The 25,237-nt window shown below is 37.3% G+C and overlaps 2 protein-coding genes and 1 long non-coding RNA gene across 4 annotated transcripts; 2 read left to right on the forward strand and 1 right to left on the reverse strand.

Moving 5' to 3' along the window:
• Positions 1-465: 465 nt before the first annotated feature.
• On the reverse strand, positions 466-22,280 carry SKA3 (spindle and kinetochore associated complex subunit 3). Of its 2 annotated transcripts, none has more exons than XM_058547833.1 (9): positions 22,093-22,280; positions 18,115-18,176; positions 17,837-18,002; positions 13,705-14,116; positions 9,650-9,735; positions 4,205-4,290; positions 2,618-2,821; positions 926-1,052; positions 466-611 (listed from the first exon to the last, which is right to left on the reverse strand). In XM_058547833.1, coding segments are annotated over exons 1-9 (1,248 nt in total). In that variant the 5' UTR covers positions 22,196-22,280; the 3' UTR covers positions 466-609. The 2 variants fall into 2 exon arrangements, with proteins under 2 accessions (XP_058403816.1, XP_058403815.1); XM_058547832.1 differs by having other exon boundaries at positions 922-1,052.
• Positions 717-19,758, forward strand: LOC131410070 (uncharacterized). Its single transcript, XR_009221155.1, has 3 exons — positions 717-1,273; positions 14,781-14,946; positions 18,608-19,758. It is a non-coding gene; the product is annotated as an uncharacterized LOC131410070 (long non-coding RNA).
• MRPL57 (mitochondrial ribosomal protein L57) lies at positions 22,210-24,784 on the forward strand. Its single transcript, XM_058547840.1, has 2 exons — positions 22,210-22,440; positions 22,650-24,784. Exon 2 carries the CDS (start codon positions 22,655-22,657, stop codon positions 22,961-22,963), a length of 309 nt encoding a protein of 102 aa, XP_058403823.1. The 5' UTR covers positions 22,210-22,440; positions 22,650-22,654; the 3' UTR covers positions 22,964-24,784.
• The last annotated feature ends 453 nt before the right edge of the window (positions 24,785-25,237 follow it).

Genomic DNA, 25,237 nt, shown 5'->3' on the forward strand with positions numbered 1-25,237 from the left:
ATCCTGACAGCAGGTAAGTCGGTGATTCCACCCGAGACCTACTTCACTGCAGTTACCTAGGCCTGTAAGTTCCTCTTTTCCTAAATTAATTTAAGCTGTCATTTGTAAACAACAGTGTCTTAAAAGAGCATTGCTGAAATAAAAGGTATACAAGACTTTGGGACAGTCAAGAGAGGAGACAGGAGAAGGGCAGAGCTAGAATCAGGGAGAAAGCCTGGCTCCAGCAGACAGCAATACCCATCCAGCACTGAGAATACTGGAGGTGGCCTTATTGGAGTAACATTTAAATTTTAAACACTGTTTATCCTGCTTCTTAATATTACTTAAACCATTCTGTTAGATTAGGCATGGGAAATTTAAAATCAATGAAATAGTAATGATCTTTAAAAACTGAATAAATGAACTACTTGTCTATTAGACTGAGGTTAAATTAGATCAAAACTTAATAAAAAGCATATTATGACATCAGTGTCCATGTTCATCTTTAATATGGGTTGGTTTTTAAAAAGGGAGAAAGATGTAGGAGAATGTGAATTAAAAAATAAGTCCAGCTTTGCTTTCATCTCATTCTGTTCAGTTTCTGTAATGGATGGATGGATCCACTAGAATTTCTGCAAAAAGATACAAATAAAAAATATCAATTAATTATAATTAATAGCCATCAACAAAACAAATGACACCACATTCTGACCATGTATTTTTACACTTATAAAATAGTTGGGAATAGATTCCCAATGATATCATCAAATTTGCTAGTGTCGGGGAGTCTGAGGGATCACAAGTTCTCTATCAAAAAAGAGAAACAGGCTGTTAACCTAAGCTGACAAATGTCAAAAATTTTTTACTACTAATCAAATGTTAATTTTTAAATGTTCTCCTCAAATAACACATGTACTTTCTTTAGCAGGGTAACATACTCACTTACACCAGTTTTCTTTGTTGCCAACATTTTGCATGTTCTGTCCTTCATATTTAGTCAGGAACACTTTGCTGGGTGGCACAGCTTTAATGGCTACTGGAGTAGCTAGGTTTGAGTTGTATTTTGATAAAATCTAAAACAAAGCAAATTCCTTTTTATCAGGTCATATGAACAACATAACATAAATTTGGAAGGTGTTATAAAACGTTCAAGAAAAGCCAAGGAAAATTTGAAGATATGCGTTATTTGGAACAGAATTTTTTAGCAGCACAGACAGTTCAACAGCACAGAAAAGATGGAGATATTAGAATTTAACTTGGATGTGGAATCTTGATTTCTCAAGTCTTCTAAAAGGTACTGTAAGGCTAATGGAAATAGGCAGCAATGCATCCCTGAGAGAAAATTAAGCCTTTACAAAAATGTTAGGGAAAACATACATAGGAAAAAGGTGAAACAAATGCTCAAAAGAAAGATCATCAGCTATAAGGATTATAAAAAGAATCTGAAATATCAGCTATGATTTTTTTCATACATAAAGAAGTGATACATTAAATACAAGGTTTCCCTCTTTTAACATAGAAATAACACGAGAAGGATCAACCACAGTGAAGTAGACAGAAGATACTCCTTCCTCACTTAATTTATTATAATGCCCAGGAAAGCAGAGAAGACTGAGAAAGAAGGATAACAAATACTTTACTAATATCTTAGGATGAGTCCATTCTAATGGCATTTGGGTATTTTCCCAAGTAGTTTTATCCTTCTCATAACTCTCCATAAGCTAGGAAGGTTTCTAGAATGGTTATTAAGAATTCCATTTGCCTAAGCAATAATTGCAAAACACTATAACTTCTATTAAAGGGAGGGGATGCTCAAAGAATCAGACTGGTAGTAGGGTTGGCAGTTGTTATAAATCAGTAGTAGACTAGTAGTAAATGATGTTGTACTAAAGAATCAAGATATCCTAATATATTTAAATCAATGTTTCTCAAACTGAGGACCAAGACGTCTCAAGTTCAAGAAACAGTGATGTAGGAGCCGGCCCGGCGGTGTAGCAGTTAAGTGCGCGCGCTCCACTTTGGCGGCCCGAGAGTTTGCAGGTTCGGATCCCGGGTGCGGACTGATGCACCGCTTTTCAAGCCATGCTGTGGTGGCGTCCCATATAAAGTAGAGGAAGATGGGCACGGATGTTAGCTCAGGGCCAGTCTTCTTCAGCAAAAAGAGGAGGATTGGCATGGATGTTAGCTCAGAGCCGATCTTCCTCACACACACACACAAAAAGAAACAGTGATGTAGTTATTCATGATACCCTACTCTGGAGTGCTGAGGATAAATGACATTTCTGACTTTACCAGCAACATCTCCAATGGAAACAATGATCAACATGGCCACTGTTGAACAACTATTAGAAAATATTATAAGAATACATTTCAGAACATGAAGTTAAAGGTAAAGAGAAAATGCCCCACAAGGGCATAAAAGTACAATGACATCACTAGCTTGTGCTCAGCACAAAAGAGCCTTAGCCAGGTGGTCTTAGGAGGGTCTAACAGCTCAGAATTTAGATTTTCTTGATACCCAAACCAGCATATTAGCCCGATGACAAATAATACAGTTTATATCAGTTTCAGGTCTTTAATATAAATATCTAATTTTGAAAAGAAAATATCAGAAAAACAACCAGCCTGGAAAAATAACCTGGAGAATATCTTCTGGAATTGTAGTTACTTCTGGAGGTGTAGGTGTTCTGAGCAGATTCTCGTAAGAAGAAATTGTAGGAGAAGAGGGATCTGCAAAATTCTCAAAGCACTCATCTGAATTTAAAACTAATGATGTACAGTCTTTCATTTCCAAATCATCTGATGAACTATTTGTTTTTGATAATGGAGAATTTGTGGATACCTATTGAATAAAAATAAATCATTAAATTATGGTGGTATAAAATAATATAGTAAATAAAAATTGTTAGTTCTTTTGGGGTCTCTAAGTAGGCCCAAAGAGGACCCCTTCTTCCCTGAATAAGTACTAAACAAAATCAATAAAACAAAGCAATGGCATACAGAAGACAAAGTACCATCTTCATTACTAATAAAGGCTGAGCTAGAGCTTAATATGAAAACTAAATGGCCTTGTTGACTGAACCCCAGATTTAGACAGATTCACCCACCCAGGCTCAGGCAACACTAAACTGGGCCACATAAGAGTCATAGCATGGATGAGCAGAAGTGTTACCACACGCCCTCACTCCTAAGAGGAAGAAAGCAGATGTGAGGGAAGCTTAGCACGTGGTTCATTCACGCTAAACTGACCAGTCGGGTAAGTCGCTCCATCTCCATAGGGTCAGAGTTCATAAAAAGGGAGTCACATCAATAGAGTGCCTTCCACATGAACAGGAAATTGTAAATGGCAAGTATTGGCAGGCAGATAACCTGACACTTCAATTGATAGCCCAGCATTTTGTCTGTCTACTGCTACACTGTCCAATATGGTAGCTACAAGCTATATGGGGCTATTTAAATTTAATTTTAAATTAATAAAATTAAAAAAAATTAAAATTTAGTTCCTCAGATGTACTAGCCACATTTTATGTGCTCAGTAGCTAGCTATACATGACTAGTAGCTACCATACTGGACAGCACAGATGATGGAACATTCTGATCATTCTAGAAAGTTCTATTGGATAGCCCAATCTACTGTATTGGTTGTCTTAAGTGTTCATACTGACTTTAAAAAGGGATGAGGTTTTGATTATAGTACATTTGTTCACTGGGAAAAAAGTTGGGGAAAAAATAGCATAAAATCATCCATAAATGTATCCTTAAAATATATGTGTATGTGAGTGTGTGTGTATACATACACATACATGTCATTTTCCATATTATTGAATATTTCTTGAAAACTTTCTTTTTATATGTTCATATCTGTTTTTCAAAACATATGATAGCTACATAACGCCAGATCTTATGGGTATACCTTAATGTATTTTGCTTCTCCTCACTTATTTGACATTTAGATTGTTTCCCATGTTTTGCTCTTATAAATAATGCTGTTCCTTCCTCTATAACTTCTTTGTCCCAATGTGCCTTAGAATAAATTCTGAGACACGGTTAAAGGGTATGAAAAAATTTTAAAGCTGTCAATATATGCTGCTGAATTATCCTCCAAAAATATATTGTAAGGCTGCACTAGTCTAAGTTTTTTAAACAGATTGTTTGAGTCTGGAAAAGGAGTATATCTGAGTTATTAGGAAAAAGAATAAAGCTTTCATTTTTATGGAAATATTACCAAAGCTGTACTGTTCTTTGTAGAAGGAATTTTCAAACCAGGAGTGCAGAATGTAGGTGCCAAAGGAGAATTTGTATACTCGGCATCTAGAAGACACATACAATGGCATGAAAATAAATAGTTGTCAGTATAATTGGTGCCTTTTATTTTTACTAACTTAAGAAATTATAACTATAGTGTGTGCTTGATTGGACAGGAAAAAACAAAACTGTCATATTCACATATCTAATTATCATTAGCACTAGTAACAGTTCAGCAAGGTTGCAAGGCACAAGTACAATGTATGTACAAAAAGGAATAGTTCTAGTGTGAGAGAAACAAACAATTAACAATATATTTTGAAAAAAGATATTTTTCACAATAGCAACAAAGAAGATACAACACTCACATATAAATCTATTAAAAACTGTGTAAGACTCTTATGGAGAAAATCAAATTTCTGAAGAAGAAAAAGGAGGAGGAAGAGGGTGAGGAGGTCACTTGCCTTCCAAGATAGTAGGACTTACTCTAAAGCTATAGTAATTAAAAACAGAGTTAACATTAGACAGGGATGCAAAAATTGACTATTGGAACAAAAAAGAGAATTAGAAACAGAACTACACATATACAGTAGTCCCCCCTTATCCACAGGGGATACGTTCCAAGATCCACAGTTGACGCCTGAAAACGTGGATAGTACCGAACCCTATATGTATACGTACTGTTTTTTCCTATATATATATACCTATGATAAAGTTTAATTTATAAATTAGGCATAGTAAGAGATTAACAATAACTAATAATAAAATAGAACAATTATAACAAATTACTATAATAAAAGTTACCGTCCTCAGCATAAAATTTTTTTCTTATTAAGTCAAGAACTTGCACCTTTTCACTTAAAGGAAGCAATTTACAACTTCTCTTTGGCATATCTGAATTGCCAGCATCACTACTCTTGCACTTTGGGGCCATTATTAAGTAAAATAAGGGTTCCTTAAACACAAGCACTGCAATACCGAGACAGTCGATCTGATAACTGAGACGGCTACTAAGTGACTAACAGGTGGGCAGCATATACAGAGTGGATGCACTGGACAAAGGGATGATTCACATCCCAGGCGCAGGGGGCCAGTGTGAGATTTCATCACACTACTCAGAATGGTGAGCAATTTAAAACTCATAAATTGTTTATTTCTGGAATATTTCATTTAATATTTTCGAACCACGATTGACTGTGGGTAACTGAAACCACGGATAAGGACGACTACTGTACAGACGTTTGATATCTATAACACATAGTATCATGAAAGCAATCTTTTTGCTGGGCAAGATTTGCCCTGAGCTAACATCTGTTGCCAATCTTCCTCTTTTTTTTTTTTTCCCTCCCCAAACCCCCAGTACATAGTTGTATATTCGAGTTGTAAGTCCTTCTAGTTCTTCTATGTGAGCCGCCACCACAGCACGGTTACTGATGGATGAGTGGTGTGGTTCCACTGGGAACTGAACCCAGGCCGCTGAAGCGGAGCACGCCAAACTTTAACCACTAGGCCATCAGGGCTGGCTTGAAAGCAATCTTTAAAAAATATCAAATTGGAAAAGCAAACATTAGAAAAATGATCAGATTGACAAAATTTTATTAAGTCTAAAAACCAAGTGTTGGAAAAGATGGAAAAACAGGAACTCAAACACTGCTGACAGTGAGAATAAATCAGAACAGCCACTCCTAGGCAGCAATTTAGCATTTTCTAGAATAAGTGAAGATGTGCATCCTCTTTGATCTAGAAACCTACTCCTAGCTGTGAGAAACACACGTGCAAAGGGACAATTTCATTAGAACACTGCCTGTAATAGTAAAAAATAAAAATATAACTATCCCTTAATAAGCAAATTAATAAAATACGGCTTATTCATACAATGGAATACTATTTAACAATTAAAATGGATGAACTGGATTTACATGGATTAATATAAATTTTTTGAGTGAAAAAGGCAAGTGACAAAAGTATGAATTGGATGTTGCCACTTATATGAAATTTTAAAACAATGCAACTATACTTTAGAATAATCATTACTTTTGGGGAGGAAGGTAAGGAGAATAATAGAGTGGGGCTGGGAATTTAGCTTTATGTATAACTTTAATTTAAAAAAAAGATTTGAAGCAAATATAGCAAGATGTTAACATCTATTTAATCTGATATTTCGAAGTACCGTCATATATTCTTTAATGACGGGGATACATTCTCAGAAAATGCATCCTCAGGTGATTTCGTCATTGTGTGAACATCATAGAGTGTACTTACACAAATCTAGATGGTGTAGCCTAGTATACACCTAGGCTCTATGGTACTAATTTTATGGGACCACCATCAAATATGCAGTCTGCCGTTGACCAAAACGTTGTTATGCAGTGCATAACTGTATACGCCTAAACACCTGGGATTTTAAGACCAGCACAGATAGGAGTTAGGGGCACAGGCTCTGATGTAGGCCTTACCCTCTGTCTCAGGTCTTCATAAAGTTGAGAGCCTGGAAGAGCAGTAAGGTCTGTGAACCAGGGACTAGGCAATATCTACCCACTGGCACTGGCTCCCAGAGAACAAGATGAAAGCAAGCTAGGCTAAAGGTGGAAAGTCTTTGGAAAAATACTGAAAAATCAGAATATCAAGTCCATACAGTATAGAGTCGTGGGTTCTGAGTTCACCCTGTGCCAGTGCTGGTATCCTGAGCCAAGCAGTTAACTTAAAAGCATGTCTGCAATTGGTAAACCCATGGGGCCCTGGCTGGGGTAAGCAAGAAACAGCTCCACAGGGGCTACTTGACAATCCATAGCACATAGAACTTCCACTGAAAACAACTTCATTTGAAGATGAGTTCACAGTTAAAACTAAAAGCATGTGAGGAAACAAACCCCCAAGAAAGAGAATCAGAGCAGTAAACAAGAGAATCAATACCTTAAAGAGCTTTCAGATACATGTGTTTAAAATGTTCAAAGAGACAAATGAAGGCACAGAAAACATAAGGCAAGAGAACGATATTACAGAAGGAAAAAAAAAGGAACAGTCACATTTGAAAGAAAAAACTTATAAAACAGAAAATGTAGTCACTGGAGTAAAAATTCAATCAATGGATTAAAATAATAATTTAGACTCAGTGTAAAAGAGCAATAGGAAAGTGGAAGAAAACTCTAACTAAAGCACAAAGTAGCACAGAGAAAAAGAAAGAAATATCAAAGGGAAGTTAACAAACTGAGGAGGCTGAAGGATAACATTCTAAAATATATCTTACAGGAATTCAGGAGAAAAAATTCAGGAGGAAAAAACTGAGGAATTGGGGGAGAGGTAATATTACTACAGAGATAAAGTCAAGAGTATTTTCCAGAATTGATGACATGAGTCCTTAGTTTGAAAAAAGATACCAAATTCTAAACACAATAAATAAAATCAAATATACATATATATATTGTAGAGAAATGTAGACTATCAAAGACAAAAATCTTATAGACCACCAGAAAGACAGCTTTTATACAAAGGAAAGCTAATCAGACCAACAACACTCTGCTCATCAGCAGCAACAGATACCAGATCACAATGGAATAATTTCTTTAAAATACTGAACAAAAACAGCTGTCAATCTAGTGGTCTATATCCAGCTAAATTATCATTCAAGAATGTGTGAAAAGAAAAGAAAACAAATGTTTTCACACATACAAAACTAGAGATTACTTCACACACACTATAAATAACATTTCTGAAAGGACTACTAAAGGATGTATTTTAACAAGAAGAAAACTAAACCCAGAAGGAATGAGTGGGATATAAAAAGCAACAGTAAACACAGAAAATGGTAAACAAATTACTAAATTTTAATAAGTATAGGCTATAAAAATTGTAATAATAGTACTTTTGTGGCATAAAAATAGGGTCAAACTAAAATAGAGTAAAATCTCTTATAATAAGCCTCCACTTAACCAAATTACTAATGGATAAACCTAAGCTTTCCATTCCTCCATAAAATATATTGCCGATGGTATACTGAAGGATTTCAGTTAGTAAGCTAGTCTTTAAAACATCCATTCCATTTCATAAGTAAGTCATAAAGGTATTCTCCTTTATCATTTTCTAAAAAGTTAACAGTTCACTGGGAATTAATTTCTGAGTATTGTGTGAGGTGGTGATCCAATCACTCTTTTTTTCTAAATAGGCTACTCTTTAATACAATTGTGTTCTTTCCTATAAGTTGAGCTCTAAGCTTATTATGAGTCAGTAGTATTTTTTTCACACCTGTTTATGCTAGCAATATTTGTTAATTTAATGTCAGTGAAATTAGTACAATAAGAGAATTTTTCTGAAAATATGTTCAAAACTTAAGAAAAAGTTACTTTAAAAAATTTGCCAATATATTTGGTATAGACCAATTATAAATAATTATTCAAAGAAATTGTAAAACTAGGATTTTTTTAAATTAATTGTTTTAATTGATGTCTTAATAGTTTATAATATTGTGAAATTTTGGTTGTACATTATTGTTTGTCAGTCACCATATAAATGCCTCCCTTCACCCCTCGTGCCCACCCCCCAACCCCCTTGCCCCTGGTAACCACCATATAGTTCTCTCTGTCCGTGTGTTGGTTTATAATCCACATATGAGTGAAATCATGTGGTGTAAAACTCTAGGATTTTTTTATTTTATATTTTTATGAAAGCCAATGTTTTTGTGTTTGCTGGTACGAATATGAAAATACTACAGGAAAATTTTCTTTAAGTTCTTGTACTATTTAAAAAAAAAAACGGGGGCCAGCCTGGTGACATAGTGGTTAAGTTTGCCTATTCCGCTTCAGTGGCCCGGGGTTCCCCAGTTTGGATCCTGGGCGTGGAACTACTCACCACTCATCTAGCGATGCTGAGGTGGCATCCCACATAGAAGAGCTACAACTGTACAACTAGGATACACAACTATGTACTGGGGCTTTGGGGAAAAAAAGAAAAAGAGAAAGATTGGCAACAGATGTCAGCACAGGGCCAATCTTCCTCAAAAAAAAAAAAACAAAACCCAAAATTCGAAATGGTAGCTGATGTCTTCTGGGTGCAGTTTATGTAAGAAAGATAATGTAGAACTCTAATCAATAGGCTAAGCTAAACTAAAAAAAAAGGTACTACTGGCTCTATATCAAAAGATTGGTGAATTAATATATATTTATATGTTTTAAGTTAAAATATTAAAAACAAACAAGCTGACAAATACTGACTATAATCAGAAAGAGTATGAAAAACATACCAGAAAATTACATCTTCCTCTTGTATGAAATCATGTTGAACCTGAATGGAATGGCACTTAATATAATCCAACATTATGAACTGAGAAGATGCAGAAAGCTATTAGAATGTCTAAGGTGATAGAACCATTTTTGTACAAAGGTAGTCTGGAAGGAGTATAGCTGAGAAGTAACTTGACTTTTACACTTACCATTTTTTTCCAACTGCTGGGTTATGAGGCCAGGAGTGGCAAAGAAATTATCATTGGTCGCTGGTTCTGGTTCTATGGCCTCCTCACTGGTGCAATTCATAGAGAAATTATAAGGTAAAAAAAAAAAGTTAGTATTAAACTTCTGGGAAAAATTTTAATCTTATTATATATCACCAAATCTGGACATTCAGTTCTGTTTTATGGAACAGAAATCCCATGGAACAAATATATATATATATATATAAAATTATAATATATATATATAATTATATATATAATTATAATTTTATATATATAATATATATATAATTATATAATTATATAATAATTATATAATTATAATATATAAATTATATATATGTATATATATAATTATTTTTTTTAATGTATATCTATGGCCCAAAAAAGGTTAAGAACCATTTTGTATTGATAGTTTTGACTCAGAAGTGGGTTAAGAAAATCTCTGACTTAAAGGAAAGTCATAAGTTCAACTCATTAGTTCAAATATAGAAATTGTATAGCTCATGGCTTCAAAATCATAAAGTGGAATTTTACAAGCAGTACACAGATATAGATTAAAAACTTGGCATTTTTTTTACATTAAAAAGACTGATCCTATCATCTTTTTTTTTTTTTTTTTTTTGGTGAGGGAGATCAGCCCTGAGCTAACATCCATGCTAATCCTCCTCTTTTTGCTGAAGAAGACCTGCTCTGAGCTAACATCTATTGCCAATCCTCCTCCTTTTTTTTCTTCCCCAAAGCCCCAGTAGATAGTTGTATGTCATAGTTGCACATCCTTCTAGTTGCTGTATGTGGGACGTGGCCTCAGCATGGCCGGAGAAGCGGTGCGTCGGGTGCGCGCCTGGGATCCCAACCCTGGGCCGCCAGTAGCAGAGCACAAGCACTTAACTGCTAAGCCCCAGGGCCGGCCCTGATCCTATCATCTTATTAAAGGTGTTCTAGTCAATTACCCAGATGTCTAAAATATAGTTGAAGAGTATCATTGAATACTACAAGATAGTTCAGTTAACCAATTGTCCTAGCCTAATTTACTGAATAATCTTTACTTCAAAAACACCTTCAAAAATAAAAAAAATAAATAAAAAACTAAAAAAAAAAAAACCACCTTCAGTAAATATTAAATTCTTATGTAAATTAGAGTCTGCTTCTGGGCTATTCTGTTCCAGCTATAGGTCCATCCTGTGACAGTTTTATACTGTTTTACTTACTGTAGCTTTATGTATTTTAGTATCTAGTAGGTCAAGTCCCCTCATTACTGTTATTTTTCATTATTTTCTTAGCTATCCTTACTTTTCATTCTTCCAAATAAATTTTAGAATCATTTTGTCAAATATCCCTCTTTCGGGCCGGCCCCATGGCTTAGCAGTTAAGTGCTCGCGCTCCGCTACTGGCGGCCCAGGGTTCGGATCCCGGGCACTCACCGACGCACCACTTCTCCAGCCATGCTGAGGCCACGTCCCACATACAGCAACTAGAAGGATGTGCAGCTATGCCGTACAACTATCTACTGGGGCTTTGGGGAAAAAAAAAAAAAGGAGGAGGATTGGCAATAGATGTTAGCTCAGAGCCGGTCTTCCTCAGCAGAAAAAGAAAGAGGAGAATTAGCATGGATGTTAGCCTCAGGGCTGATCTTCCTCACACACAAAAAAATAGCCCTCTTTCTTCACCTTAAAAAAAAAAATCCTGTGGATCCTATGGAGGCTTTGTTGTAATTGTATGACATCTATACATTAATTTGATATGATTAAACATCTTAATAATATTCAGTCATTCTATTTGGGAATATAATATCTTTCTTCATACTAACTTTCCCTTTATATAACCCACAAATGTTTTAAGACTGTAGTCATATAGGCCTTTCACCTACAACTGGCTTGAATATTTCACTTTTTTGTTGCAAATTTGAATGGACTTTTTCCACTATATTTAGCAACTAGTTATTAATAAAATATAGGAAAGCATATTATTTTAAATGCTTATCTTATAACTATATAAAACATTTCTTATATCAGCCTCTTTCTTGAACTCTTATTATTTCTAATTGTTTTAGATATGACTTTCTTGAGTTGCCCAGGTACCAAATATGGCCTAGAAATACTTCTTATTTCTATTTCCTATCTCATTACATTGGCCAGAGCATCATGATGTTCAATAATGGTGACAGATAGCTTCACTATTAAGTTAGATATTTATATTGTTTATCATGTTAATGAAGTATCCTTTTATTTAGAGTTGGACCAAGCATTTTAAATGAAGAATGGATGGCAAATTTTATCATATTCCTATTGAGATTATTCTACTTTTTTTTCTTATTGAATCATAGAAATAATGTATTTTATGAGTTCCCAAATATTAAACTATCTTTGCATCCCTGAGATAAGCTTCATTTGGAAGTTGCCCATTATACTTTTAATATTCCGTTGAATTCAATCTGTGAGTATTTTAATTAGGATTTTTACATCTGTATCCACAAATTAGATTAGGCCATAGTTTCCTTTTGTGTGCTTTGTCGGTATTTGAATCAAGGGTATATCAATCTCATAAACTACACTGCAGAGTTTTCTGTCTTATTCTAGTTCTAGAAAAATAACTTTTTTTTAAGTCTATGTTCCAATAAAACTTATTTATAAAAAATAGGCAGCAGGCTGGATGCCTATGTGGCATGCAAACTATGTGGCCATAGTTTGTAGACCCCTGAGAACGACAGTTCTTTTTAAAGATCATTATTTTCATAGTATCTCATTCTTAAGGGAGTTTATAAGTTTTTATCCATTATACCCCACTGACTCTGTGGTAAGCAGGATGGGTACGGTATATCCATTTTACTAGTGAGGAAATGGAAGACAGAGAGGTTTTGTGAGTCTGCAGGTCTCCCAGTGAGGTGTTGACACCTGCACTAGAACATATATGTCCTTCTTAGAGAAAGAACCTTTTATATAAGATGGAACATATACGTTCTCTGAAATTATGAAAGGATTCATCTAGAAAACCATCTGTGCCCAGAACTTTTCGGAGCTAGTTCTCTGATAACTTCTTCAGTTTTCTTCTCTGACTTTTGGTCTATCCAAGTTTTCTACTTCAAGTCGGCTTTGATAATTTTGTATTGTTTTAAAGAAATTTCATTTATCTGAACTTTACAAATTTCCCAATACTATACCCTGTAGTATTTCTAATAGCTTAAAAAATCAAAAATATAGCCCTTAGTTCCTAATGTTGTCATTTGCATTTATGTTTAAATAAGAATCAGTATTAGATTTATCAATTCTACTCTTCTAAAAATCTTTTTTAAGGACATTTTATCTTTAGCGTTTGTTCCTTTCTCTTTTCCCCAGAATTGTGGGGGTTTTTTTTTGACTCTTTGAGTTGAATGTTTATTTTCCTTCTTTAATAATTACAGTTCAGAAAGATATGGATTTATCTTTAGACATTGCTTGGCTACTTTGATAATGTGGTATTTTCATTTTCAATGTAACTCTTTAATTACCATCTCCACACTAATCACTCCCAATCTCTTTAGTCTAGCACGAAATTCATCACTGTGCTTCAAATTCATGTTAAAAAACCTAAGCTTAAGAGCTCCTTAAGGCACCTCAAAATCAACACGTAAACCTATCACCCTACTCCAAGCCGCAGGCACTCCTATTTTAGCTGTTTCCCCCAAGCATCGCCCCAGGTAACAAAACAGAAACCTGTGGTTCACCCTGGATCCGCTTCTCTTCCCAGGTCTCCATACCAAATCAGTCATAAATTCTTACTAATTTTACTCCTTTAATTTTATTCTCTCTTTATCCCACCAAATGCCATCTTTTTTCAGGCTCTTATCACTCTTTCTATAGCATGTAACCTGAGGAAACCAATAGCTCACACTTTACTGACAGAATGGGTGATTCAGGGAAGTTTGAAATAAGAAGTATCTGAAGACCTTTTGAAGGAAAGATATTGTCTGAAACATCATATTTCTTCTAGGAAAAAATCAATAAATGCAAAAGATTTAGAAAGTTACATAAAATGTGCCTTTTAACAAAGCTGCTTACCTTTTATTCTTCTTCACATTTTTAAGTCCCATTGTGTCATCTTCATTTAAACACATAGTATATTCAGAGATACCGAAGTGTTCTAATTTAGGAGTCACACACTCAAAATCATCCATCTTTAGTGCACATTTTGGAGTTTTTATTACCTTAACTAGTGATTGTTTGGAAGATGGAGTTACGACTTTTGGCTCTTCCTTATGGTTGTTTACTGCCTGTGGAGGGTTTGGTAAAACCTGGGATATCATGTACCGCTCAAGTCCAAAATCTGAAAGTTGTGGACTACGTGGAGACTTCTCAGAAACAGAACTGCTTGGAACAGCAGGGTCAGACAAATCATCCTTCACATCAGGCTTTTGAAGATTTTCATGCTTAGCAGACTCTGGTTTAGACTCAATGACTTCTTGCTCATCCACTGGGAAGAAAAATCAAGGAAGTCATACTCTGCTCCAACATCAAACCAGGAAATTTCATGTCCTAAAACCACATAAAATAACTCCATTTGAAATGTTCCAAATCAGCAAAAGTCTTCTCTCCTTAGTCTCTAAAAGTTTTATTTCAATTTTCCCTTTAGTAAATTTCTGACATGTACCTCTTGTCTACCCATATCCCATTCTGATGACACATTAAGGAGGGGAAGTAAAATAAAGCATTAAAAAATGAAAGATCAATACCTACAAATAAAAGTCCAATTTCCTTACTTCTTCCCCAGTTAATGTGATTTACTAATCATTCTTACTATGAAACTATTTTGTCACTTAATGACATTACAGTGTGTGGAATTAACTATGATCTAGATTTAATACAAAGTATACTTTTAGTATTATTTTAGATGTTTAACTTACAGATGCCTAAGTTAACAAGGAAAGACTGTTACACAAAGATAAATTTTTATCCTGAGTCAGTCTGGAATACCTGTATCAAAAGCCTAGATGAGAGAAAGAATAGGAGAGCATTAGAAAGACATGTAGTTTCTCACCTTCCATAGGTTATATCTGGCTCCAGACCCCAGACCCTTAATCACTACACTAGACATTTAAGACTAAACAATTTACTAACAACTATACTTTTTCCTACAGTGCTTTGCCCTTTCCTGGGTACACCACTGGTTAATGAATTTGGTGTGGAACCTAGGTTGAAATTAAGAGATCCAGGATAGCACCTACAACACCAAGGGGTTCAAGAGGAAGAAATACTAGCTTTTGTGTGAGAGACAACAGCAAGTCAAAAAGGATAACTGGAAAGGTAAGTGGATTTGGTCAGGATCTGGGCAGAGATTAATGTAACAAATGCTAGGGCTTCAGTGAGATAGCAAGGTAATAAGGTAGAGAATGGAAGGGGTATAAGAAAATGCAGAAGGACAAATGCAAAATGTGTATTAAAGAAATGTAGTATGAACCAGTAATTGGAAAGGGGTGATGGAAAGAAGGAAGAGGGAAAGGAGAGGGTGAAATGAAGGAAGAGAAACGAAAATGTATTTGGAATCCTCCATGGGATAGGCATTTTTAGGTTTCACTCTATTTAATTTTCATATTAACTGTTCCAAGCACAAAATATCTTAGAATATTTTTTCCTCATTTTTATAAATGAGGGCATTAACATTTTGGAAAACACTCAGCTGACAGAACTTGAAGAGCCAAGACTTGAGCCGACGTTGTCGTCGTCTTCTTTTTTTTTTTTTTGTGAGGAAGATCAGCCCTGAGCTAACATCCATTGCCAATCCTCCTCCTTTTTTAACCCCAAAGCCCCAGTAGATAGTTGTACGGCATAGCTGCACATCCTTCTAGTTGCTGTATGTGGGACGCGGCCTCAGCATGGCCGGAGAAGCGGTGCGTCGGTGCGCGCCCGGGATCCGACCCCAGGTCCCCGGTAGCGGAGTGCACGCACTTAACCACTAAGCCATGGGGCCGGCCGAAGCCGACGTCTTCTGATCCCAAACACTACCATCTGTTTAAGCATTAGGAGGGAGGGAGTTAATAAAAAGATTTGTTTTAGATGATTTTGAATAAACGTCACTTGGTTGCTAAATTGGAAATATTAATTGTAACAATCATACATATTTATTGAAAGAAATAGGAAAAAAATTTCTAAAATTTCCTGTTTGGGGCCGGCCCCGTGGCTTAGCGGTTAAGTGTGTGCGCTCCGATGCAGGCTGCCCGGGTTCGGATCCCGGGCGCGCACAGACGCACTGCTTCTCCGGCCATGCTGAGGCCGCGTCCCACATACAGCAACTAGAAGAATGTGCAACTATGACATACAACTATCGCCTGGGGCTTTAGGGGAAAAATAAATAAATAAAAAAAAAAAAAATTAAAAAAAAAAAATTTTAAATTTCCTGTTTGTTGCATTCTTTTTAAGAAGAAAATGTTTGTACTTTTCTTGTTATGAACTGGAATGTATTTTATACATCTGACAAGGACCTTTTCTGTTTCTGTTTACTCCATCTTTTAAAGGAAGGTCTGTAGTTGAAATGGGGTCTATCAAGACATTGGTATAGATCCCTGTCAGAGTCTTTTGAGTCCAAAGGAAGAGAAAAGGGATAAATTGAGGCTGTACATTCACTTGACCAGCTAAGAGATCCAACAGACTGGAGGAAGCAAAGAGGTGCAGACTTTTTTTTTTAAAGATTATTATTTTTTTTGTTTTGATTGGCAACTGGAAATGAACTAGGATTAGCTACCTTTTTTTTTTTTTTTTTTTTTGCTGAGGAAGATTGGCTCTGGGCTAACAACCGTGCCCATCTTCCTCTACTTTATATGGGACACCTGCCAGCATGGCTTGACAAGCGGTGCGTAGGTCCGTGCCTGGGATCGGAGCCTGCAAACCCCGGGCCACCAAACTGGAGTGCACGAACTTAATCACTGCCACTGGGCCGGCCCCAACTATTTTTGTGTGCCTGATAAGCCAAGACACTTTAAATCTGGAGGATGTACAATATAAAAAAAAAAAGGTTATAAACTTTGACTTCATGGCTTTTGGCCCTTGGAAGAGCTAGCTGCTGATTCACTGAGTTCTGTTCTGGCATTGTGCTTTCTGTTAATTTTGAGAAATGTTACAAGAGCTACCAAAAACCTATTGTTACATTTATCACAAGGCTGCCACCCTTGAGATTAATAAAATAAAATCATTACCATTATCCCTACCCCATAGGGAGGTATTATCATCCCCATTTCACAAGTGAGGAAAAAGCAATTTAGAGAAATTATCAATGGTCACACATGTAGTAACTGGCAGAGCCAATATCTGAATCCATGGCTTGTTCACACCAAAGTCAACTGAATTCTTTCCATTATACAATGTGGACTGTTTAATATATCTTCCATATATATCCTCCATACATATTTGTTGAATTTAATTAATATTTTATTTATATACAAAGATCATTCTCATAATAGAAATGAAGACACTAAAGCATATTGAAATTAGTCACTCACAGGTAAGGACATAAAAATAACAATGGTTAACACTGGGTAATTAACATACCAAGTACTGTTCTAAGCAAATTTTATCTCATTTAATCCTTATACACCCTCAGAGGTAGATATTATTAAACAACTCCACTTTACAAACGAGAACCTGAGGTACAAGGTTAAGTAACTGCTTAAAGATAATACAGCTAGTAAGTGGTGGAATCAGAGATTTGAACTCAGGCAGTTTGGCTCTAAATTCTAAATCACCATGATACACTACCCTTCATTAGAACTTTGAAACTAAAAAGGACTATCACTTTATATAGCCAAAAATCTCTCATTCTACAGAAGAGGAAATTGAGAAAAGAAAAATGAAATAACTTGCCTGAAGATTGGTCTCTCAGCTTTTTATCGGCAGAGCTGACTAGAAACCAACTGTCTTAAAGTCACATAGATTTATCTTATACTCTTCTCTCATCTGGCATTGTGTTAGTTCTCAGCTATCATTTTGGAAAGGAGAGCAAAGACTGTCTTTATATTGCACCACTGATCAGCACTGTATCCAGCACATAGTGATTGCTGAATAAATGATGATGACATGACGGTCACATAATGGCAGAGCCAGAACTAGAAACCATGGCCAAGCCTGCAGTAGTTTTACTTAATCATGCTGCCTTCTTTCTTTAATACTAAAACAAATGCTATAAAATGCAAATTATTCACACCTGCATTTTTCTTGGCACGTGGATTATATCCATACTTCTGGAAAAACTCTCTTATTTTCGTGATATCCATTGAATTTTTTTTCATCAGTACTTTTGTTGCCTTTATGAAACCAATGCTTTCTTGACTTTCCAAACTTGCTTTATCAAGAAGAATACTGACTTCATCCTTTTATGAGGAAAGAAAAGTACATTATAATTTCTCTAACTTTTGACTAAATCTATTTAGATTTTAAAAATTGCCACATAAAAATGATAAATTAATATTATAGGAGTAATACCTTTAGAGTCCGCGCTTCTGAATGAAGATCATGTAAAATTATCATTGGATAATCTTCAAAGTCTTCAATATGAATATTGAAAGGAAAAAGTACAATAAAGAAAAGGAGGAAAAAGAATAGAAAATATAATTTAGTATAGTTTCTTAGAATTATAAAATCCTTATAGGCATTTATTTATAATTTATATCCTGTCAATCACAAAGAAAAGGGTTAAGGCCTTTAAAACTTTTATTCAACTATAACATACATCCAGAAAAGTATAGAAATCATAAGTATATAGCTTGATGAACTTTCAACGTAAACATAGCTACATAATCAGCACTCAGATCAGGAAGGAAAGGAGGGGAGGGAGGAGAGAAAGAGGGAATGTAGTCCTACTAAGCAATTTTTTCCTTTATGGTGAGCACTTTTTGGTTCCTGTTTTAAAAATCTTGGCAATGACAACATTTAAGTTTTCTTCTAAAAGCTTTATTGTTTTTCTTTTTGCATTTAGAACTACAATCCATCTGGAATTGATTTTTGTGTATGGCATGCAGTAAGGATCAAGATCCATTCTTTTTTTCCATGAGTGTCCAACTGACCTGGCACCATTTACTGAAAAGACATTCTTTTTTTTTTAATTGATGTTTTAATAGTTTATAACTGTGAAATTTTTGGTTGTACATTTTTGTTTGTCCATCACCATATATATGTCTCCCTTCACCCCTTGTGCCCACCCCCTACCCCCATTGCCCCTGGTAACCACAATACAGTTTTCTCTGTCCATGTTTTGGTTTATATTCCACATATGAGTGAGATCATACAGTGTTTGTCTTTCTCTTTCTGGCTTATGAAAAGACATACTTTACCCACTGCACTGTCACCTTTCTTATTAATCAGTTGGTCATATATATAATGTAAAAGCAGTTTTTTTTAAAGGATTCTATTTCTCTTTTCTAAAACATGCCTCCTTTGAAGATCTCCTTCTACCTGTTAAAAGACCAATTTTCATTAGGAAAATGCAAATCCAGACCCAATAACATCTTACTTTATACACACTAGAATAGCTGTAACAAAAAAAGACAACAATAAATGTTGATAATGATGTGGAGAAATGTCAACCCTCATTCACTGCTGGTGGAAATGTATAATGGTGCATCTGCTTTGGAAAACAATTTGGCAGGTCCTCAGAAAGCTAAACACAGGGTTACCATATGACCCAGCAATTCCACTTCTAAGTGTATACCCAAGAGAACTGCAAACATTATGTTCACACAACAACATTGCATACAATGTTTACAGCAGCATTGTTCATAATAGCCAAAAAGTGGAAACAACCCAAATGTTCATCAACTGATGAAGAGATAAACAAAATGTGATATAGCCATACAATGGAATATTATTCAGTGATAAAATGGAATGAAGTACTGATATATGCTAAGACATGGATGAACCCTGCAACATTATGCTAAGTGAAATAAGTCAATCACAAAAGACCACATATTGTATGATTCCATTTGTATGAAATGTCTAGAATAGGCAAATCTATAGAGACAGAAAGTAAATTAGTAGTTGCATAAGGCTAGTGCGGCAGGTGGGGGTGGGATTATGGGGAGTGGCTGTTAACAGTCACCGGGGTTTATTTTAGGGGTGATGAAAATTTAAACATTGTGATGACAGTTGCACGATTCTGTGAATATACTAAAAACCACTGAATTGTATCCATTAAATGGTGAATTTTATGTTATGTGAATTATATCTCAATAAAGATGTTTTAAAAAGTCAACCAATTTAATGATTCCTCACTGTTATCATAAAAGGTGGAATTTTTTTGTGATTATTTTCTCTAATTGTCACAATTCCATATTTTCTGTAATACATATGGGCCAAGAACTGAAAAGTTATCCCATCTTTTTCTTGTAAAATCAAATGCAGAATTTGTGTACACAGGTGATACATTGGTAAGAAGGTACATTAGCACAAGCTTTGTGGAAAGCAATTCAGCTATATATCAAGAATCCAAAATGTTAACACAATTTTGTGTCTTACAGCATTATCTCAACTATGTAAACAAAATCAAATAAAAACAAAGCAACTCTAAAAACAAGAATGGTAGAAAAGCTCCTAAAATATTAATAGCAGTGTCTTCTGATGGCAGAGTTATAGGACATATCTATTTCCTTCTTTCTTTTTTGGCAGGGAAAGATTTGTCCTGAGCTAACATCTGTTGCCAATCTTCCTTTTTTTTTCCCCTCCCCAAAGCCCCAGCACATGGTTGTATATCCTAGTTGTAAGTCCTTCTAGTTCTTCTATGTGAGCTGCTGACACAGCATGGCAACTGACAGACGAGTGGTGTGGTTCCATGACCAGGAAACGAACCCTGGCTGCTAGAGCGGCGAGAGCCCCGAAGTTTTAACCCCTAGGCCATCAGGGCTGGCTCTATTTTCTTCTTTCTACTTTTCCATATTTCAAATTTTTTGCCATGCATGTATATTGTTGTTTTTTTTTTTTATTTTCCCCCAAAGCCCCAGTAGATAGTTGTATGTCATAGCTGCCCATCCTTCTAGTTGCTGTATGTGGGATGCCGCCTCAGCATGGCCGGAGAAGCGGGTGCGTCGGTGCGCGCCCAGGGATCTGAACCCGGGCCGCCAGCAGCGGAGCGCGGGCACTTAACCGCTAAGCCACGGGGCCGGCCCACGTATACTGTTTTTACAGTCACAAGAATAAACATTTTGAAATGGCTGGAAAACTATTCAAAATATAATTAAATTAAAAGGAGTCTGTGTCTACACGGTATAAATATAAAACAGTATATTTTAAGGAACATTACAATTATGACATTTATAATTAAATTTAAATCTGAACTACTCTTGCAATAACTTTAAAAAACCTACAATACAAAGCTTTTGTTGTTAGTGCCTTAGGATCAATTCCAACTCCTAGTGACCCTGTGTAGAGCACAGCAGAACCCTGCCTGATCTTTTTGTGCCCTCCTCTCACCTTCTTGCACTGTATCAGACGATGCTCCACTGCTATTCACTGGGTTTTCACAGCCAATTTTACAGAAGTGGGTGGCCAGGTCCTTCTTCCTAGTCTGTCTAGTCTGGAAGCTCCACTGAAACCTGTCCACCAAGGGTGACCCTCCTGGTATTTAAAATCCCAGTGGCATAGCTTTCAGCATCACAGCAACACGCAGCTGCCTCAGTATGACAACTGATCGACAGGTTCTGTGGTTCCCTGACTGCGAAATGAATCCAGGCCGCGGTGGTGACAGCACCAGATCTTAACCACTAGCCCACCAAATACAAAGCTCAGCAGTAGAGAATTTTGCTTCATTTATTTAAAACACAAAGAAAAAAACAACAAAACCCCAAGAATTAAGTACTAGTGTTTGTGTTGAAGATACGGTTTATTGGGAAAAATACAGACTTTTACTGCAACTATGGACCATCTGGGTGAGACAAAAGTCACTATACGTGTAGAACATTGCTAAATAGCTGCATTTTAAAAGAACCTGTCTAATTTTGTTTATATTTTTATTGATAAACACATTATATATGACTTGAAAGTATATCATGCATAAATTAGTGTATGCATTATGAGCTCAACTGTTAGATTTTTATTCCTAAATGCCGCTGTTCCTCTTCGCAACACAATAACGTGGTACTTTCATTATGTGAGGAGCGCACTGTGGTTGTACACCGAACTAGAAACAGGCACAACGCACTTGAGGGGCATATGAAGAAGTCATGAAAAGGCGGCACTTGCAGCCCCTCAGAGCTGTGCTAACGACAAAGGCCGAGCATCCTGATAGGTGTACCACCCTCACCCCACAGCTCTTCCGAAGCACTCCTCCCCACTGCAAGTAAATAACTTTTCCTGTAAGTGTGTGCATTTTCACTCGTCACTGCCCTCTGACACGCGCACTCCGGACGGCTGCAGACAGGTGTGAGGATCCCACCGCCCCAAGCCCACCGAACGCCCGCCTGCCTCACTCACCGCTTTCCTCTCCGTCCAGCGCTCGCTGCAGCCAGGCCGTCTCGCCGTCTAGGGTGATGGCCAGAGACCGCAGCTTCCCGTAGAAGCTTCGGATCAGATCCATGGGTGAGGACTGCCCAGCAGGACGCCGGGCGCGAAAAGATTCCACTACTCGGATTCACCGCCCGCCACTCGTTTGAATCTCTCGGCGCCGGAAGCGTTTTTGATTCCGCGGAGTTACACAAGCTCTCTCTCGCGAGAGCTGCAGTCTCGTGCGAAGAAGCCAGGAGGCTCCGCGCAGCGAGCGCACTTCCGGGGTCCTGTCGGCCGGCGTGCGGAGGTCCGCGGGTCTCCTGAGGGCCGAGCTTGGTGAGTTAATGGGCGTATTCGGATGCCGCGTGCGTCCCCTTCTCCGCCTGTCGACTCTGGTTGGGGTTCCCGCTTCCTCCGTGCGGGGGCGAGGGGGGGGTCGCCTTCTCGGGATGGCGCGTGGCAAGCGGGCGGGTGTTGCGCGCCCGCCGCTCTTCCCCGCGGCGCGGCTCGTCGCCAGCCCCGTCCCCGTCTGTCCCTTTCGGCAGGCGCCATGTTCCTGAGCGCTCTCCTCCGCCGCAATCGCATTCCTGGCCGGCAGTGGATCGGGAAGCACCGGCGGCCGCGGACCGTGTCTTTCCACGCGAAGCAGAACATGCTGCGTCGCCTGGAGACGGAGGCGGAGAACCATTACTGGCTGAGCACGCCCTACCTCACCGCGGAGCAGGAGTTCGGCCACGCCGCGGGCCGCAGGGCGGCGGCCTTCGAGGCCATCAAGGCGGCCGGCGCGTCCCGGTTCCCCCTGCATAGACGTGTCGTAGACCAGCTCAGCCACCTCAGTGTCACCAAGAAGTGGTCCTAGCCCTGAGTCTCCGCCGCTCGGTGCTGTGCGTCGCAGGCCGCCCTCCCTGCCTGAGCCTGGACTGGGAACCGGGCTGTCGCCCGCCCGCGCGGAGCGGGAGCACGCGCTGCGCCTGCAGAGGCTGTGTTTCTCGCTCTTCGCCCTGCCGGGAAGGCGCCCGCAGTTTTCTCGGTCGCACGCTGTGTGCCGTGTATTTTGGGTGAAAGCTGCAGTAAAACTATAAACTATGGTTTGGATTCTGGGCGTCAGGATGCGATGCTGGTTGGGACCTTTCGTTTGCTTACTTTCTGTCAAGAATAATTGCCTAAATGTAAGGGAAAAAATGGGCTTTTCCAGTTAAACTTACTCCTAAAAATAACATTTTCTTCTGAGATTTTCGCCTAAAAGTGGACAGAACTGCTACATGAAGGTGTTTTTTCTAAAAAAAACTTTATTCAGATATTATTAACATACCATAAAATTAACCAGTTGAAGATTTGTTTTTTCAAATAACCTTTTTCTGAATATAATAAAAATAGTCAAGCACTTTACATATGTTACCAAATACAATAATGCTATCACCTGAGGCTGTTTTACGTGTGAGGAAACGTTTAAGGAACTTGTCCAAAATCACACTGCCAGTAATGAGAGCAACTTGGATTTGAATGACTGTGTAATCCAGGAATCTAAACTGCTGTGCATATGTTTAATAGAAAATTTTCAAAGTGCGTAGAAGAAAAAATTCAGTCCCGTTACACAGAGCAATCCTGGTTCACATTTATTTTTTCAGTCTTTATATGCATATACTTTTTGAAAATATATTGAGGTTATATGGATAAATAGAATTTAGAGCCAAAAGCTCTAACATTTAAAGTTCCTGATGCATATTGCCAAATGGCTTTCCACAAAGGTAGTAAAATGGCAAGACTAATGTATGAGTGCCAATCTCATTTGCTAGCGTTGAATGTTCTTTTCATTAACGAAAAATAACGTTTTATTAATTATATGGTTCACTTTTTTTTTTCTTTTTTTTTTTCGGTGTGGAAGGTTGGCCCTGAGCTAACATCTGTGCCAGTCCTCCTCTATTTTGTGTGTGGGTTGCTGCCACAGCGTGGCTTGATGTGTGGTGTACGTGGGTGCCTGGGATCCAACCCATGAACCCTGGGCTGCTGAAGCAGAGTGCGCTGAACTTAACCACTGTGTGACCCGGCCAGCCCCATGGTTTACATTTTTAACATCTTCCAATAGTACATGGCAGCTTTGGTGCAGATGTTGATTTTTTTTTTATTCCTTGCTCCTAACGAAGATCCTGACACATGATAGTTGACTAACCAAGCTGAACTATCTTATTAATAGGTCATATTCTTGTTGGTATATAAATACTTGTTGAATGCTTTTTATAGCTCACAGAAATGTCTCTGGTGCATAGGGGCAATTTAGTATCTCTAAACTTTTATTTTCATACCTGGAAATGGTGACAACTAATGCTGTTTAGGAGAAAGATGAGGGAAGAGGGCGCAAGGGACCTGCTTAATACAACTGCTTCTATTGCTCTGATCTCTAAGTCAGAAACTGTCTTTGTCTTTGGAGTCTAAAAAAATAACTAACTTGAATCTCAGAGAAGCAAAAGGATATTTAAAATAAAACCTTGGATCTGAAGAAATGGAAGACAATTCATGAGGAGAGAGATGTTTTAATGTACAGTTAATTGTATTTAATTTTTAAAACAATCTTGTGAAATAGATACCCCTACTATACAGGATAGAAACAAGCTCAGAAATGTCAGCAACATTCTCATGTTCACACAGCTAATAAACCGTAAAGGTAGAATTCAGGACTAGATTTGTCTGAAGACCATATTCATTTTAATATAGCACACTAGCTGCTATAAATAAAAGATTGTAGCTTTGTTTCAGTCACTTCTTGGCCAAGGCAATGCTGTTGAAACATTTGACTTTTCTCCCTGAAACTCTACAGCTCTTACCACCATAGCCATCATAAAGTTAATCTTTTTTTTACCAACAAGCGAAACTCGTTGCTACTCATAACTGTTAATAATGACACGTGTAGTGAAATATATCTGCGCCAATCTTGCATTATGAACAGTCCTTGGCTTATATCTGTAATACAGCTCCTAGAGCTCTGTTTCCTCCAGTTGTTCACTTGTCAAATACTTATAGAGGGTCTATCATGAGTCAGACCTGATGCTATTGGTTGCTAACCTCAAGGAGTTTACTGTCACTGAATAAAATGCACAGCCTAAGTAATAAAGTGTGATGATTGACTTCATGGGTA

This window comes from Diceros bicornis, chromosome 9 (genome assembly GCF_020826845.1).
Source record: "Diceros bicornis minor isolate mBicDic1 chromosome 9, mDicBic1.mat.cur, whole genome shotgun sequence".
Taxonomy (NCBI): Eukaryota; Metazoa; Chordata; class Mammalia; order Perissodactyla; family Rhinocerotidae; genus Diceros; species Diceros bicornis.